This window comes from Diadema setosum, chromosome 14 (assembly GCF_964275005.1).
Source record: "Diadema setosum chromosome 14, eeDiaSeto1, whole genome shotgun sequence".
Taxonomy (NCBI): Eukaryota; Metazoa; Echinodermata; class Echinoidea; order Diadematoida; family Diadematidae; genus Diadema; species Diadema setosum.
The window spans coordinates 589,442-603,215 of NC_092698.1; the positions used below are offsets into that span (position 1 = coordinate 589,442).

Below are 13,774 nucleotides of genomic sequence, written 5' to 3' on the forward strand. Positions count from 1 at the left end.
TATAGACTAATTTAGTTGTGAAACACTGTGACTTATGTCGGCCATAACAGGGGGGGGGGGGGGGGGGGCTTTGAAATAACAATATCAACGTGAGTTAAGTGCATTGCTATGTCAGTGCATAAATGAACCATTGCATACAGGCCTACTGAAGCCCCCCCCCCCCCCCCACCCCCCCCCCCCTTCCCGGTTATATGGCTGAAATAGTTATTAAAATTAAAGCTCTACCCGGACCATTCTTTTTTCCAGCTACAAAGATTTGAGCTTATGGATCGTAAGGTTACAAATACAGTGCAAACCTGTTACTTGATATAATAATTTTATTGAATGTCAGAACATTCATATAGACTTTGTACATATTTCAGCAACTAACAGTATGAATCAGAATTAGTATTGTTAGAGAAACCTAACAGTTGCTGCTACTTTTACTTGTGCACGGCGGTGACAAATAGAACGGAAGAAGGGAAACATACGTGGCAGTAATGTGCAACACGCGCAGGAATACAATCAACTACCTGTGTCTTTTCCTTCCCGTGGAAAAGGGCGGCCAAACTCGCACACTTATCAATTTCCACATCATAAGTAGAATAATCATATTCTACATAATATATGTACCAAAAGGACATTTACTGTATCGAGAAGAAATTGTGCAAACATTATTGTGCACACATCTGGATGACAAAAATTACGAACCCAGTATCTTTCCAAAAGTTGCTGAGAGTTCGAACAATGAATAGGTGATGCAGTCCAATTAAACGGCAATAAATTAATATATATACATGAATTGTACAAAGTACCGCTGGTAGCATGTTCACATCGTAGTTGAGAGTCAGACAAGACTTTTTTCGCCGCACAAAATGACATTTTCTTTTCATGAAATGACATGAAATGAATTCTGTCCAGACGCAGCGATTTCATTCATTTCATTACGCATGTGCCCAACTCATTTTGGACGGCGGCACTTCACACAACTGCAACGAGATTGAGATGAACGTAACTTGTGGTGTCCTACAGTGCATGAATAATCAGTTCTTTGTCTGCTCATATTTTTATGACATTGTGTTGACGTCGGGTCCGATGTCGTGTTAATTATTATATGACATATACTCTCCATTCTCCATCTCGTCATCATCGATGCTGACCACATGGTCGTTAGGCCTCATCTTCAGAGCTGTGTACGTATTGCCATCGACATATTTTTCCTTCGTTTTGGTAGAGAGATTGTTGTTGTCACTTTCGTAAATATAGGATTGATGTGCAGGGGACTCTGGTCGGTCTGAGTGGTGGTTATTAGACGTGTGAGCAGCAGGAGACTGAGGTCTGCCTATGCTATTGTGTATGCTTTGTCCATTACCAGGTGAATTGGTGGTTTTTGGACTAAGATACGCCTCACTGTCCAACCACTCCTGTGATCCTTGGTAAGCTCCATCATCGAAGTCGTCCTCGTCCTGGCCAACATCAGGCAGTGCAAGAGGTTGATAAACGCTTTCAGGAGAACAGCTTTCCTGTTTATGAGCACCAGACTCGTACACAGGGTCGTATCTGTCTCTCAAGCCGTTACTCAAAGTCGATGGCGATGAGTTTGTTCCTACGTTTCGGCCGTCTGTGGCCGAGGAGTCCTGTGGTTTTGCCATCCCTTGTCTGTTGGGCTGATTTGTTGAGTTAACTAATCCAGGGTTATTATATGTTTCTCTCTCATTAACAGAACTTGCCCGACTCGATTCCAAGAGCTGATAAATAGGGGTGCCGTCATCGATGACAATGGGGTCCGTCATCGAACCGGTAGATCCCCCACCTGTCATATCGGGCAGAGACTTCCACTTGCGCATGCTCTCTTGAGATTTTCGGTTGCGGGAATGATAGAGACCGTGAACTGGTATGGGAGTAAAGGCACCTGATCCACTCTTTTTAGACCGAGGGACGGCTTTATGGCCACTCCTGGCTAGCCGATTGTATTCTTCCTCCACCGTAGATCGTCTACCAGTTCCTGATTGGTTGGGTACGAATCGCCGATTGGCTCCGCCTCTCACAGCTTCTCTAGCCCTAAGTCTGGCCAACATTCTATCCACATCAGCGGCACTAGCGTGCGTGTCTGTAGTGTTACTCCGGTATCTGTGGGGTCTAACTGGCCTACGGTCGTTGGGGGCTGGATCAGACTTGGTAGAGGTCACCTTTAGGTGCATGTAGGGCAGCGACTCTGCTTCAGCATCGGGCTGATATTTGGTGTAGCCATAGACATCGAGAGAGGCTGTTTGACCGTCTTGGTCATCGGCGAGGGCGGGGTTGACGCCTGGGAGAAGACTAAGTTGTCGCACAGGAGGCTGCGGTGCATCACCGAGATCATCGATGTCAGAGGATCTACTCCTGCTCATCGACTGCATGGCTGATAGACTCTCGCTTCTGTACAGAAGATTGGGGAAGGCTCCACCGATGCGTCGAGGTGATGCTATACAGAAAGGGGGACATAGAAAGAATAACATCGTGTGCAGGTTTTTTTTATGTGATTCATGAAAGATCACTCATCACCTGTTTCTCTACGAATTCTCTATTATCAGTTTTATTATTATTATTACTATTATTATTATCATTATTATTACTCTCCTCATCATCATCAGAATCATTAGTATCATCTTCATTTTGTTTGTTTTGCTTTTTAGTCTGACTGCGTCTTGGCGCTTATTGTACGACAGGTCTTTTTTCTACAAGTGCGATGTGTTCTGCACAGAGTCAATCACAGCCGAAGCGATGAGCTAATGGTTGGGCCAGGAAAGACTAATACTGTGCAGTCAAGGGGATAAACTTGATGAACTCGGTTTCTCCAATTTAATCCGGCAATACACAATTGTGAGCGTTTCCAGACTTAATCAAAATTCACCTTGTGTAAAGCAAATTCGGAGCACCTGTACGCGAAGGCATTTACTCTCTCTCCTATTTTGCTGTATTTCTATACAAAGATTATCAGCGTTCGGAGATATTTGATATTCTGATTCCCAAAATAACATCAAATTACATCTAGGAATACAAAAACAGGTAAGAACACACAAATAATCTCAAAGACTTGACCAGGTTCGACTAATGTCAACGAAGTCGACTATATCACAATGATATTATTTTCTTCTTTTTTTCACGTGAAATGAAAAAAAAAAAACACTCTTAAAAGAAGCGCCGACATGCATCTCTGTGTATACTTACACCTTGTAGACGTCATCTGTATTTCTTCGATAGTTGCGTAATCTCGGTTGTCACGGATTTGACCATTGTTGACTGGCCGTCTGTTGCGTAATGAATGAATATAGGAGAAAAATTAAACAAACTCACTATACATATCTGAAAAGGAACAGAAGCACAGTAGGTATACAGGTCTACAGCTGTACACACATGTATCAATGATTAACTAACTGGAGACATCAGGAGAATGTCGAAGTTTGGGGAAATTGGGCAATCCTTTATACAAAGCCATGAAGTTTTTAAGTTCCTGGGAAGTATATAGTGTAATAATCACCGGATAAGAAATTTACAGCAGTTCGTAGATGATGTCATAGTTGCGGAACTGCTTAACAGATATCAGTGACAGGTAAGGGGAATGCGTAATTCTAAAAGAAAAAAACAACAACTGTAATATATGGAATTCTTTCTACATTTTCTTTATACTGCTGTAAGATCGTGTCGGCACGTTTTGTAGTCTTTCCATCCAACGATGACGGTAAACAAATTAAACAAAACTTACAAATTTACAACGGCTGGTCCACATTTCCTTGAACTGATATTTCCTTATTTTCATCTGCATTCACTGAATTCACATAATATTCGGAGTATAACTTTAATTTGGTGGTATTTCGTCGGGAACATACACTCGTCTAATCGAGAGTTCTGTATGAACGAACAGAAAAACACGCTCCTATCCCTTTCTGTTGATGTCACTCAGTAAGAGGTCAATAGCTTTAATATCACTTCCCCTCCATCGAAGTTCCTTGTTGGGTTCAACGTAGGGTTAGAGGAAACGGAACTGTAAAGGTGTTATCAGGATTCATTCCAGAAAACAGACAGACTAGTTCACGGATTCAGGCTGGAGTTTGATACTGTGACATCCCTGATATTGATGATGTAATTGCCAGTCAATCGAGTTAAAAAAAAAGTAGAAACGATTAATGTCTTCCAAAGTTGTTTGGGATGAGATTTCTAGAAGTAACAGTAACTACATGTATATCATGTCTCAATACATTCAACTTCTATGCATATTTCATTCACAACAGATTGCCATCACAACAACAAAGCTTGCCGAAGGCCTGTCCTACCTAGCAACAACGTACTGACGAGTACTAAGTAGATTCCTGCCTAAGAAACTCAAGTGAAGGGAACAGGTGAATAAAATCGTCCGTTACGAGGCTGCAGCACAAAAAAAAAGGGAGACATCCTTAAATTTTGACATAATTCTTATAGCACAAACGTTCTAGGACTCACCTTGGCGGGAGCTTGGGCCTGCGATGCTTTCTCTTGTTATAACAGAAGAGAACAATGATGACGCAGATAAAGACACCGGCAAGAAATGCCCCAACGATAATACCCACAAGTCTCGCATCGTTTTTTGACAGCGCAGCTCCATCTAATAGAAACAAAGACAGGGACGTTTAAATCGCTGTGTAGTGTGGACTTATTAGCACAGCATTGACGAAAGACAGCAACATAATAGTATTTAGAGACCTGGAAAGAATAGATGTACATGTTTCAAACAAACAAAAAATTACTATTCCTCCAAGACATATTGAGAACATCACGATCAGCACGTCCTATATTGGTTAATGTTTAATGTATTCTGCAATTTTCGATACTTAATGACAAGTTGTCACTCGAAAAAAATGGGCTTTAACCTACATGTATATGTAGAAAAACAAACGAAAAGAGGTAGAGAGAAAATTAACTAGGGGACGGGGGAGGGAAGGGGAAGAAAATTGAATCTAATATTTTGATTGCATGTGGTAAGACAACGCATTGTGCTTGAATATTAACGGACAAAAACCAACATTGCATCAGAATGATGTCATGCCTCGAATCTTCATTAAGTACAGACTTCATTATACGTAAACCAGAAGGAACTTCAAGTTTTAATCAACAAGATTAGATACTGTTTGTTATCGACAGCAAGCACCAATACTTCAATAGCCGATATTTCCACTTCTGTTTTTGAACTATTTTGAATTGTTTATACTTAGTACTTGTACAGCTTCTACGCGCACCATAAACGTAAGGCAAAACTGTAGTTTGATGAATTTATAATTTCCTGCAGGGCTGCGCGTAATTAAAGCAAAGCTGAAAGAAACTCGACAAACAACCAGACTCAAACATACTTCCGGGTTCGGTAGTGACAGGATCGGGTGAAAACCTCGGGATGATTTCGTCTATTGCACGAGTATTCATTTTGGTTCTGCAGGGAAAAGAAAAAAAAAATCAGTGACTTGGTCAATCAGCAGAATTATAACAATATCCATCTGTACACAGATGGAGAGAATGAGTTAACAGTCGTGTCAAGATACATTGTACATACATACACACATACATACATAATACAAGGGCTATAAGAAAATTAAAGAATGAGAATCATCGAATACAGATTAGACACAAACATGTTGAATCCAATCGCCCTATCAATACCCAGCTAACACACATCCCCCCCCCCCCCAAAAAAAAAAAATAAAATAAAAATCGAGCTTCAGCGAGGACAAAATTAAAGATATTGCAACGGCAACCAAAAATGCAATTTGTGCATTTGTGCAGGGTTTCTTTATGCACAGGTTGAAAAGAAAAGTAATGAAAATTACACAGCCCGTACGTTGTGGGTGGAGGCACTGGAGTTGTGGGTGGGATCGTAATGCCACACTTGGGGTTACAGCTGGCGAAACAGTATTCCCGGACGGGGTATTTCTCTGCAGGATTTTGACTCTCCCACACGACGAGGGCGTGGTCGTTGCCAACCGTCTCGTTTCTGAAGAGGAAGACGTTTTCCGTACTGTCTTCGCAACTTCTGATTTGCGTTGGAGCTATGACCGCGGTGACTCCATCGCCGCAGGAATTATAATAGTCTGAAAGAATCAACGAAGAAATCAGGACAGACCGATAACATAAAAAAAACAACGAAGTTTATCTTCACTCGAATTGAATACATCTATCTTACTGAATTATTGTTTCAAACAGTTGAAAACAGTATCAACTGCGTTGCCATTAGCCCGTAATAGAGACAAAATTAATGAGTCTGCGATGTTTTGGGCTTTTAACAACAAATGACAAGAAATGAATTCTGTATCCATGAACTGTTGACTTTGAATAGCCTATGCATTGGAGAAAGTTGTGGTTAACAGAATAGAAACGAAAAAATATGGATCATAACATTTTCTGTACAAATGAACCACTATAGAGGAGATTAATGGATCAATGGAAACTACATCATTGTTTCATGAAAACAGCTAAATTTTCCGTATTGTGTCTGATGAAGCTTTAATTAAACTTCTATTATTCTGTAGGTTCCATTTTACTCCTTATTAATAGCAAAATCAATCGAGCATGAGTGGCATTTCATTTCAAGCACGTTGACTATCCAGCCATCTTCTCAGATGGAAATAAACAAACAAACAAACAAACTTCACATACCGCACTAGAACACAAAATGGTAATGGTATACTAGTATAATGGGAAAAGATGAATACATTATTGGCGATAAGACATGAATGTACACTTAGAGCCGTGCTTAGTCTATGGGTGGACGGAGATCTCTGAAATCTTATAGGCAATTTACCGTTTCATCTCAACTAGATTTGAGTCACGCCTGTTTGCAGGTCAAGCAAGAAAGCTTGAAATTCTTGTGGGGACACGGCCTCTTGGTAAAGTGTCTTAGACACACCTACCGCCTCTCATAATCTCAAAATGTGAGAAATTATCACTCTGTTGCTTCCAGCTTCTTAAACATTCGAAATGAGAGATTGCCTCTCAAAATTCATGAATGTCTTGATTCACAGAGAGATCATGCCCACTTTGGCATACTCTGACAACTCAACCATGTCAACTCACAAAATAACGACAAAGTCACCAACGATAAAAGCTGATGTTTGTGGATCAACGGAACCGCTGGTGTCATGTAAGGCAAGGTCCGTATAATAGATGAATGAATAAATATGTTAAGTTCATGAAAAATCACTAGAAAGACAAATAAATAGATAAACAATCCATTAGCTACTTTATGACCTACGAGGAGAATGGGGCAGATGGCTTATTTGTACGTCGTCCATTCAGGTGAACTTACCAAACCCAGCGACAGGTTCGCAGGGAGGCGTACCAAATAGTAACCCGTCTCTAATGTTTGAGATATCGATTGATCCTCCGTTACATCCACACCAGTCGAGACACGCCACCCTGTGAACGAGAGGAAACGAGAGATACAACGGTGATTAACGAATCATTATTCAAAAAAAAAAAGAATGAAGGAGGCATCTGACAACAGATAGATTACCGATAGAGGGAAAGAATGATAAGCGAGCGAGGGAGGGGATGGGTGGGAAGGGAGAGATGAGTGATGAAAAATATCTAACCTGAGAGGAAACAAGCATGCCGACCTCATGAAACGAAAAATGGCGAAGAATTGAGTTCATTTTTAGTACACACACACACACACACACACACACACACACATACACACTCATCCATCCCCGCTATGCAGTGCAGACAGGGTGTAACCGAAACGTTACTTATTTTGCCTTCCGAGACAAGTTTGAAAAATACCAATCGACAGTCAGAGAGGGCGCTACACTTACAGTCCTCTGATGCTGAGCTGGTTTTTAATCATTTTTATTTTTTTATTCTTTTTTAGCGAGAGCAAACTGCTGGGAGGTAGGACGACCTCACCACCTGAATACCAGTATATGACATGAAATCATAATCATGTCTCGTTCAGACAACTCGTGTTCATACGTGACTCAGGACGGACGGGGGGGGGGGGGGGGGGGGGGGGTTGTTGATCTCCTCAGACCTTGGGAGGCCGTTCATCGTGAGACCGAAAGGTACCAGTAGTCGAAATAATGGCAACGTTACGTTCACATTTAATTATGAAATTGATCGATATTTCAACGCCCTACGGATTTCTATCGTTCTCGCTGTCCTTGGTCGGTCACTCAACCTCTGCGCCATGGTGAGGTGAATGATTAATTTGTGCATTGATGGTGATCGCTACATCATATATCATAACTGAGTCATTTTCTTAAAGTGTGACTGTTTCACTATAATCAAGTCGTGGTTTTATTGTTCCTTCCTACTATCATTCGACGAAAAAAAAAAAAGGGGAAAGAAAAGACTGCTCACAAAGTAAATAGGAAGGCGGGTCGCCAGGTAGCATTTTGTTCTCACTGGTCAACTATGATTAGGATGAGTTACATAATCAACATGGCCTCATTACTATGACGCTTTAGAATTATGTTGTCCTTGGCATAGATCAGGTAGTGTGAATTATGTAAGATGAGCTGAATGTTATCCCTATCACATGTTTTCAGGAAGAGGTCTAGAAACCGAGATAAGCAGCTTGTAGGCGCAAGAGATTCAGCACATGTTGAACGTATTCCACGCGATAACATAAGTACATGGTAAGCAAATCAACTGGCGAGGTCTTTGATTATCATGACAAAATGTATTCACATTACTTACTAAGGGCGACGATTGTTTTCATGATTGTAGTCAGCTAGGAAAAAGTAATGCCCGCTGGGTCTTTTCTACAGGGAGATGAGACATCGACCCCTGTTCAATCACAATATTCTAAATTCACTTTATCTGCGCACCATCATGCGCGCCAATATCTGTGCCTCGTTTATGTGTAAAGAAAACGTCGGATGAAGCTTCGAGGGCTGGGAGAGGAGGAGGAAAATTCTTAATCAGAATTCTCCCGATTCCTGGAAACAAGACAATGGAACGACTCCCGACGTGCAGACGACGTTCTCTCCCCAGTGGCTTTCAGTTTCAACTGTCAAATCCACGTCAGGAAAAGGAGAGAGGGCGGAATGGCGATAGAGGGAGAGAGAGAGTAGAGACTGCGTTTCAGACATTATATCCCATCAGATGGTGTGGGGACCCAGATTGGCAGTGTAGGGGAGATACACCAAGTAAACACATAAACATGAAAACACTCAAGCATAACCTTGCATCTGAGTGTTGCCAGTTTAATCACCGGGACCTGAGGCTCGAAAAAAGCAATATGAACAATCACTGCAGCTGGTAATTGGCGCACTGAAGTAATGACCGGCGTAGCGCCATAACTGATGGTTGTGTGTGTGTGTGTGTGGGGGGGGGGGGGGGCTTAAAGAGCTGTCAGTAATGTAAAGATGTTCACACACACACTATTGATTCCTAATTCCAAATGACGTTACGGCAAAAATTTGGATAGGGATAACAATAACGGGCTTCCGTGTGAACACGCAGGGCCACGGCGTCACTGATATTGCAAGACAACGTTTGTCAAAGGGCTACAGGTAAAGCTGTGTGGACATAAATAGCACAACAGAGGATCGAACAAGGCAAAGGAGGACGACGAACTGATAACGTAGCGATGAGTCAGAGAACGGGGTCAGGCGGTTCACAACAGCCTACTGACAACTCACAAATTGTGAGGAAGAGTTTGCTTTGTTTTCATCGATCTGTGTTCCTTATAGTGGCGCCACGAGGGCAGAGTTCGGTCTGCACCTGATGTGAAAAGACTAGATCAGGGGTGAATGGACGCACCTTCTGTTCACTGCATGCATCTGTTGGTGTTTAGGGTGACAGTGTTCACACCTCTTCATGATCTAATGTTGGAAGTTTGTCTTTGTGATTTGAGAGGAGCTTGGGTATTTTCTTTCAGCTTTCAAGGTCTCCTGACATCCAATACCATATCAATTCTGCTGATGTACACAGATCAACAAATAACAAATTCTGGAAGTGTTTGATGAAAATAACTATGTATCGTGGATATTTCATCATAGTTTTCCAGCATCAATGAGCTCTATCCACCATCAAAAAAATAAACAGATAAATAAAGTGAAATTAATAATTGTCTTGAGATTGTGACGTCATGAACAATAGGACCAGCTGAAATGAGCACTGCAATGCCTGATTGTTTGCACCTTATACCTTGACTAATGCACAGACACAATAACATCCCCAAACCCCTCAATTATCACATCAATTGTTATCTGGAAAATGTTACAGTATTGAGTCTATATGGCAAGAAAGCTTTAGAACTATAATCTATATAACCTGTCTAGCTATTATAAGCTGGTGCACCTGGTTACAGCAATATGCACATCAGCAGAACCAATCACTGAATGGGATTTTACGGGCCTGGAATTGGACGTACCTTTAAACCACTTATTAACTTAGATCGCCATGGAGACATAGCTATGCGTATATAACTCTCTTCAGTCGATACTGAAGGATGTATTCTGAGTAGTACAAGTGCAACTATACCATCCCTAGATTCCCTACCCCCCCCCCCCCCAACACACACACACACAAAAACATCGTGCCTAATTGCCAGAGTAGTTGAGAGTTTCATTTTTATGTAGGCCTAAGCGTATAATGGCAAAACGAGATCAATCATGAAGCATGACTTCGTGTTTTCGAGGTTCACACTCTTCGGTCTCAAAGTACTTCGATATTTATAAGTGACAAGCAGAGTGTGTGCTAACTTGGATTAGGACTACAAAATTATATCATGCGTGCGTTTCTGGTATGATTTATCTTTGAAGGTTCTCAGTCGAGACGCATTTTGTCTGCACATTTATACTTAGAAAATTAAGGAAAGCTATCGAACAAGCACGACACAAATCTATTACTGTTATCGAGAGGCAGAACTCTTTATCATATGTCTGCAGGAAATTATTAACATAATCGAATAGACGAAAACACGCCGTGTCCCCTCACATGTCCGCAAGCATATTGGGTGAGCTGTAAACAACACATGAGATGTGTTTAGCCCACCACTCTTGGGCGGTAATAACCAGCGACAACCAAGGACATACTGGAGGCATTAGCGTCATTAGTATGTACATACAGTGCCAGCTCATTAACAGCCAGCCATCATGGCCGTGTGTAGGTACCGACGCCCGTCAGAAAACGATATTTAACTTTTTTCTTCTTCTTCTTCTTCGCTTGGCTATGATAGAATGTACATGTACTGTACATCTTTTTATTTTACATTCACCATACGTTCATAAGACATTATAACTCTTCAAACACTAAATATCGCCAAGATTGGGCAGATGTTGCACGATTTCAAAGACATCAACAACCAATGTTTTTCATTCATATTCATAAGTATTTATTTATTGCAAATAAACACATTCTTGAGCAAATTCAATTCCCAGACGATGACATGGGTTTTCAGAGATGGCAGCTCTGTCCTGTGATAGTTTTTCTTTCCTAACATTGAAAAGGTAGTCACTCCGTGTTATGGGGGAAAAAAAAAAAACATCCATTCTTGGAAAATGCGAATAAAGTTATTCTGATGGAAACAAAAAGACGGAGCGAGTATTCTTTCTTTAATACCACTCAATCACATCCCCTCTCCCTCCCTTCCTACTGAATTACTGATGATGTCATTACCAGTGTCTGACTCTTCCATGTACCTCTTTCAGGTTATGAACTCGGCCGAATCAGGGAGGTGGGACCCACCTCCCTAGCCGAATCAATTTGTGTAGAGGAAGAACCCTGTAGCTCCACAGGGAAGCATCGAGGCCTTCACCCTGGAACTCCCATCGACCTTTCCAGGAAGAGCGAGCAACCCACGCCTCCACCACCAGACGTGGGTGAACTTATATCACCACCACATGTCACTGGCAGGAGACGTACGGTAACTAATGGACAGAATGTACACCATGGAGCAGCTCCATGGTTACACCAAGGCGTGACATTCAACCGGTAGAAGAGACAGGGATTGAATAGCAAAGATTGTGCATGGCGTTGAAGCTTCATACACTTTACTGTGACTGAAATGAAAAGTGTCTGAATGTGGCAAGGTAAATTGTTGGATTTCCAATGACTAAGAAATAAATATCTGAAACAAAAGCAAATGATCCAGAGCCCTTGAAATTCTTAAATTTTGCAGCAGTCTGAAAATTCAAGTTTGTGGTGAAAGGCGTAAATACAACGAAATAAAATTGTCTTAAGAATTTGAATTGTGCAAGCATTTCATCCTACAGCTCACTACAAAGCGGTCATTGTCGTCGGGCTAAACTTTTACTCAGTGTAAACAAAGTATAGGCCTACGCTGATGACATAATTTTCCTAAATCCGGAATACGATAGCAAAAAGGTTGAAATTTGGCAATGTATGAATAAATCAAGGAGTTTCCTTGATAAAATACATTTCCGAAACTACAACATGGTATGAAAACGACACGGCATGACTTGGAGGTTATTGCACCTTGACTTCGATGTGACCTACAGGTGATGATCTTTCCTCATCTGCTCCATCACGAGACTTTTCTCCAACTGAGGAGAGTGACCCCCTACCCAGCTCACCGTCAGTAGCAATCAAGAAAATTGGCAGTCATCATGAAACTGTCCTCTCTAACCTAGATGGTGGTTGTACTGCGGTAAACAGCGGCTGGTTAGAGTCATTCCACGTGGAAAATGTCCCAGAGTGACAGACGGAAAGGAAAAGCTGCGCACCTTGAACTCAACCTCGGAGGAAACGTGCTTTCGTGTTATTTCTGGTCAGATTACGTGAAAACGACAGTAATAAGTGATGACTGGTAACATTGCTTTCCGACAACGTGGTCTACTTGAAAACATCAATATATAGGTTATCTATACTTTCAGTTTTGTTTCGTGCTACAATGTGGTCTGATTTCACTGTCTATCACAGGATGAGGAGTCTTTGTTCTTGTAGCAGAAAAGATCCCGTCGCAAAAATCACATCATGGGCTACCAAGATGCACTATGGGCACGTATCATAGAGTAAGACATACCAGTACATGTGATCACTGGTCGAGTGTTAGTGAACTGAGTATTGTCACCCACAGACATGCCAGAGATGAGGTGGAAAGCAAAAGTCCATTTCCCTGCATGGTGTCGCCCTACACTTCTTCAAAGCGTTCGTTTACTAATTGCTGATGCACTGGTATGTTGGTTTGTAAGATGGCTCCTTCATCACAGTGCCATGGAAAGAATGTTGCTGCTGCTGCTCATGATGCTGAGAATAATGTGATAATGATAATTATGATGATAGTAATAACAATAATAATAACAATACATTCTTACTATTATTATTATTACTACTACTACTACTACTACTAATACTACTACTATCATTATAAGCGTCACTATCATCATCATCATAACCACAATAATAATGATAAAATGGCGGAAATAATGGAAAATATCAATTTATCATTCTTTCCATCACAGCTGAAATAATGATTATCATAAATGAATTGCATCATCAGGCCTATCACTATCACTGTAATCAAATACTACATGCTTTATTTAATCACGATTATCCGACTTCCGTACGCTCTCCCAATAGTATTGACAGCGAGTGACAAGTAGAATACAACAAAGAAGTTTGGCGGACACAATTCTACGCACTTCTGAAATGAAATGTATCGGTGTTTTTCTTTCGTGTGTGTGTTTTTTTTTTTTTTTTTTAATCAGAACGCCATCTATAACGATGCAATAAAAGTGAGCCAAAGTCCCCTTTTCCGTCGGTGAAAAGACAAAACAAAAATATGGACACAATGTATTATGTTAAGGGTCTCATGAACAATGTG

At 41.2% G+C, this 13,774-nt stretch overlaps 1 protein-coding gene across 1 annotated transcript in view; it reads right to left on the reverse strand.

Annotated features, from left to right (window-relative positions):
- Positions 1-632: 632 nt before the first annotated feature.
- The window catches only part of LOC140237812 (uncharacterized), a 40,818-nt gene continuing 27,676 nt past the window's right edge, over positions 633-13,774 (reverse strand). The window contains exons 2-7 of the mRNA XM_072317741.1: positions 7,289-7,398; positions 5,825-6,074; positions 5,343-5,419; positions 4,459-4,600; positions 3,190-3,269; positions 633-2,443 (exon numbers count right to left, since the gene is read on the reverse strand). Of these exons, the coding sequence (XP_072173842.1) occupies positions 1,083-2,443; positions 3,190-3,269; positions 4,459-4,600; positions 5,343-5,419; positions 5,825-6,074; positions 7,289-7,398 (2,020 nt within the window). The 3' untranslated portion in view covers positions 633-1,082. The remainder of the gene's footprint in view (positions 2,444-3,189; positions 3,270-4,458; positions 4,601-5,342; positions 5,420-5,824; positions 6,075-7,288; positions 7,399-13,774) is intronic.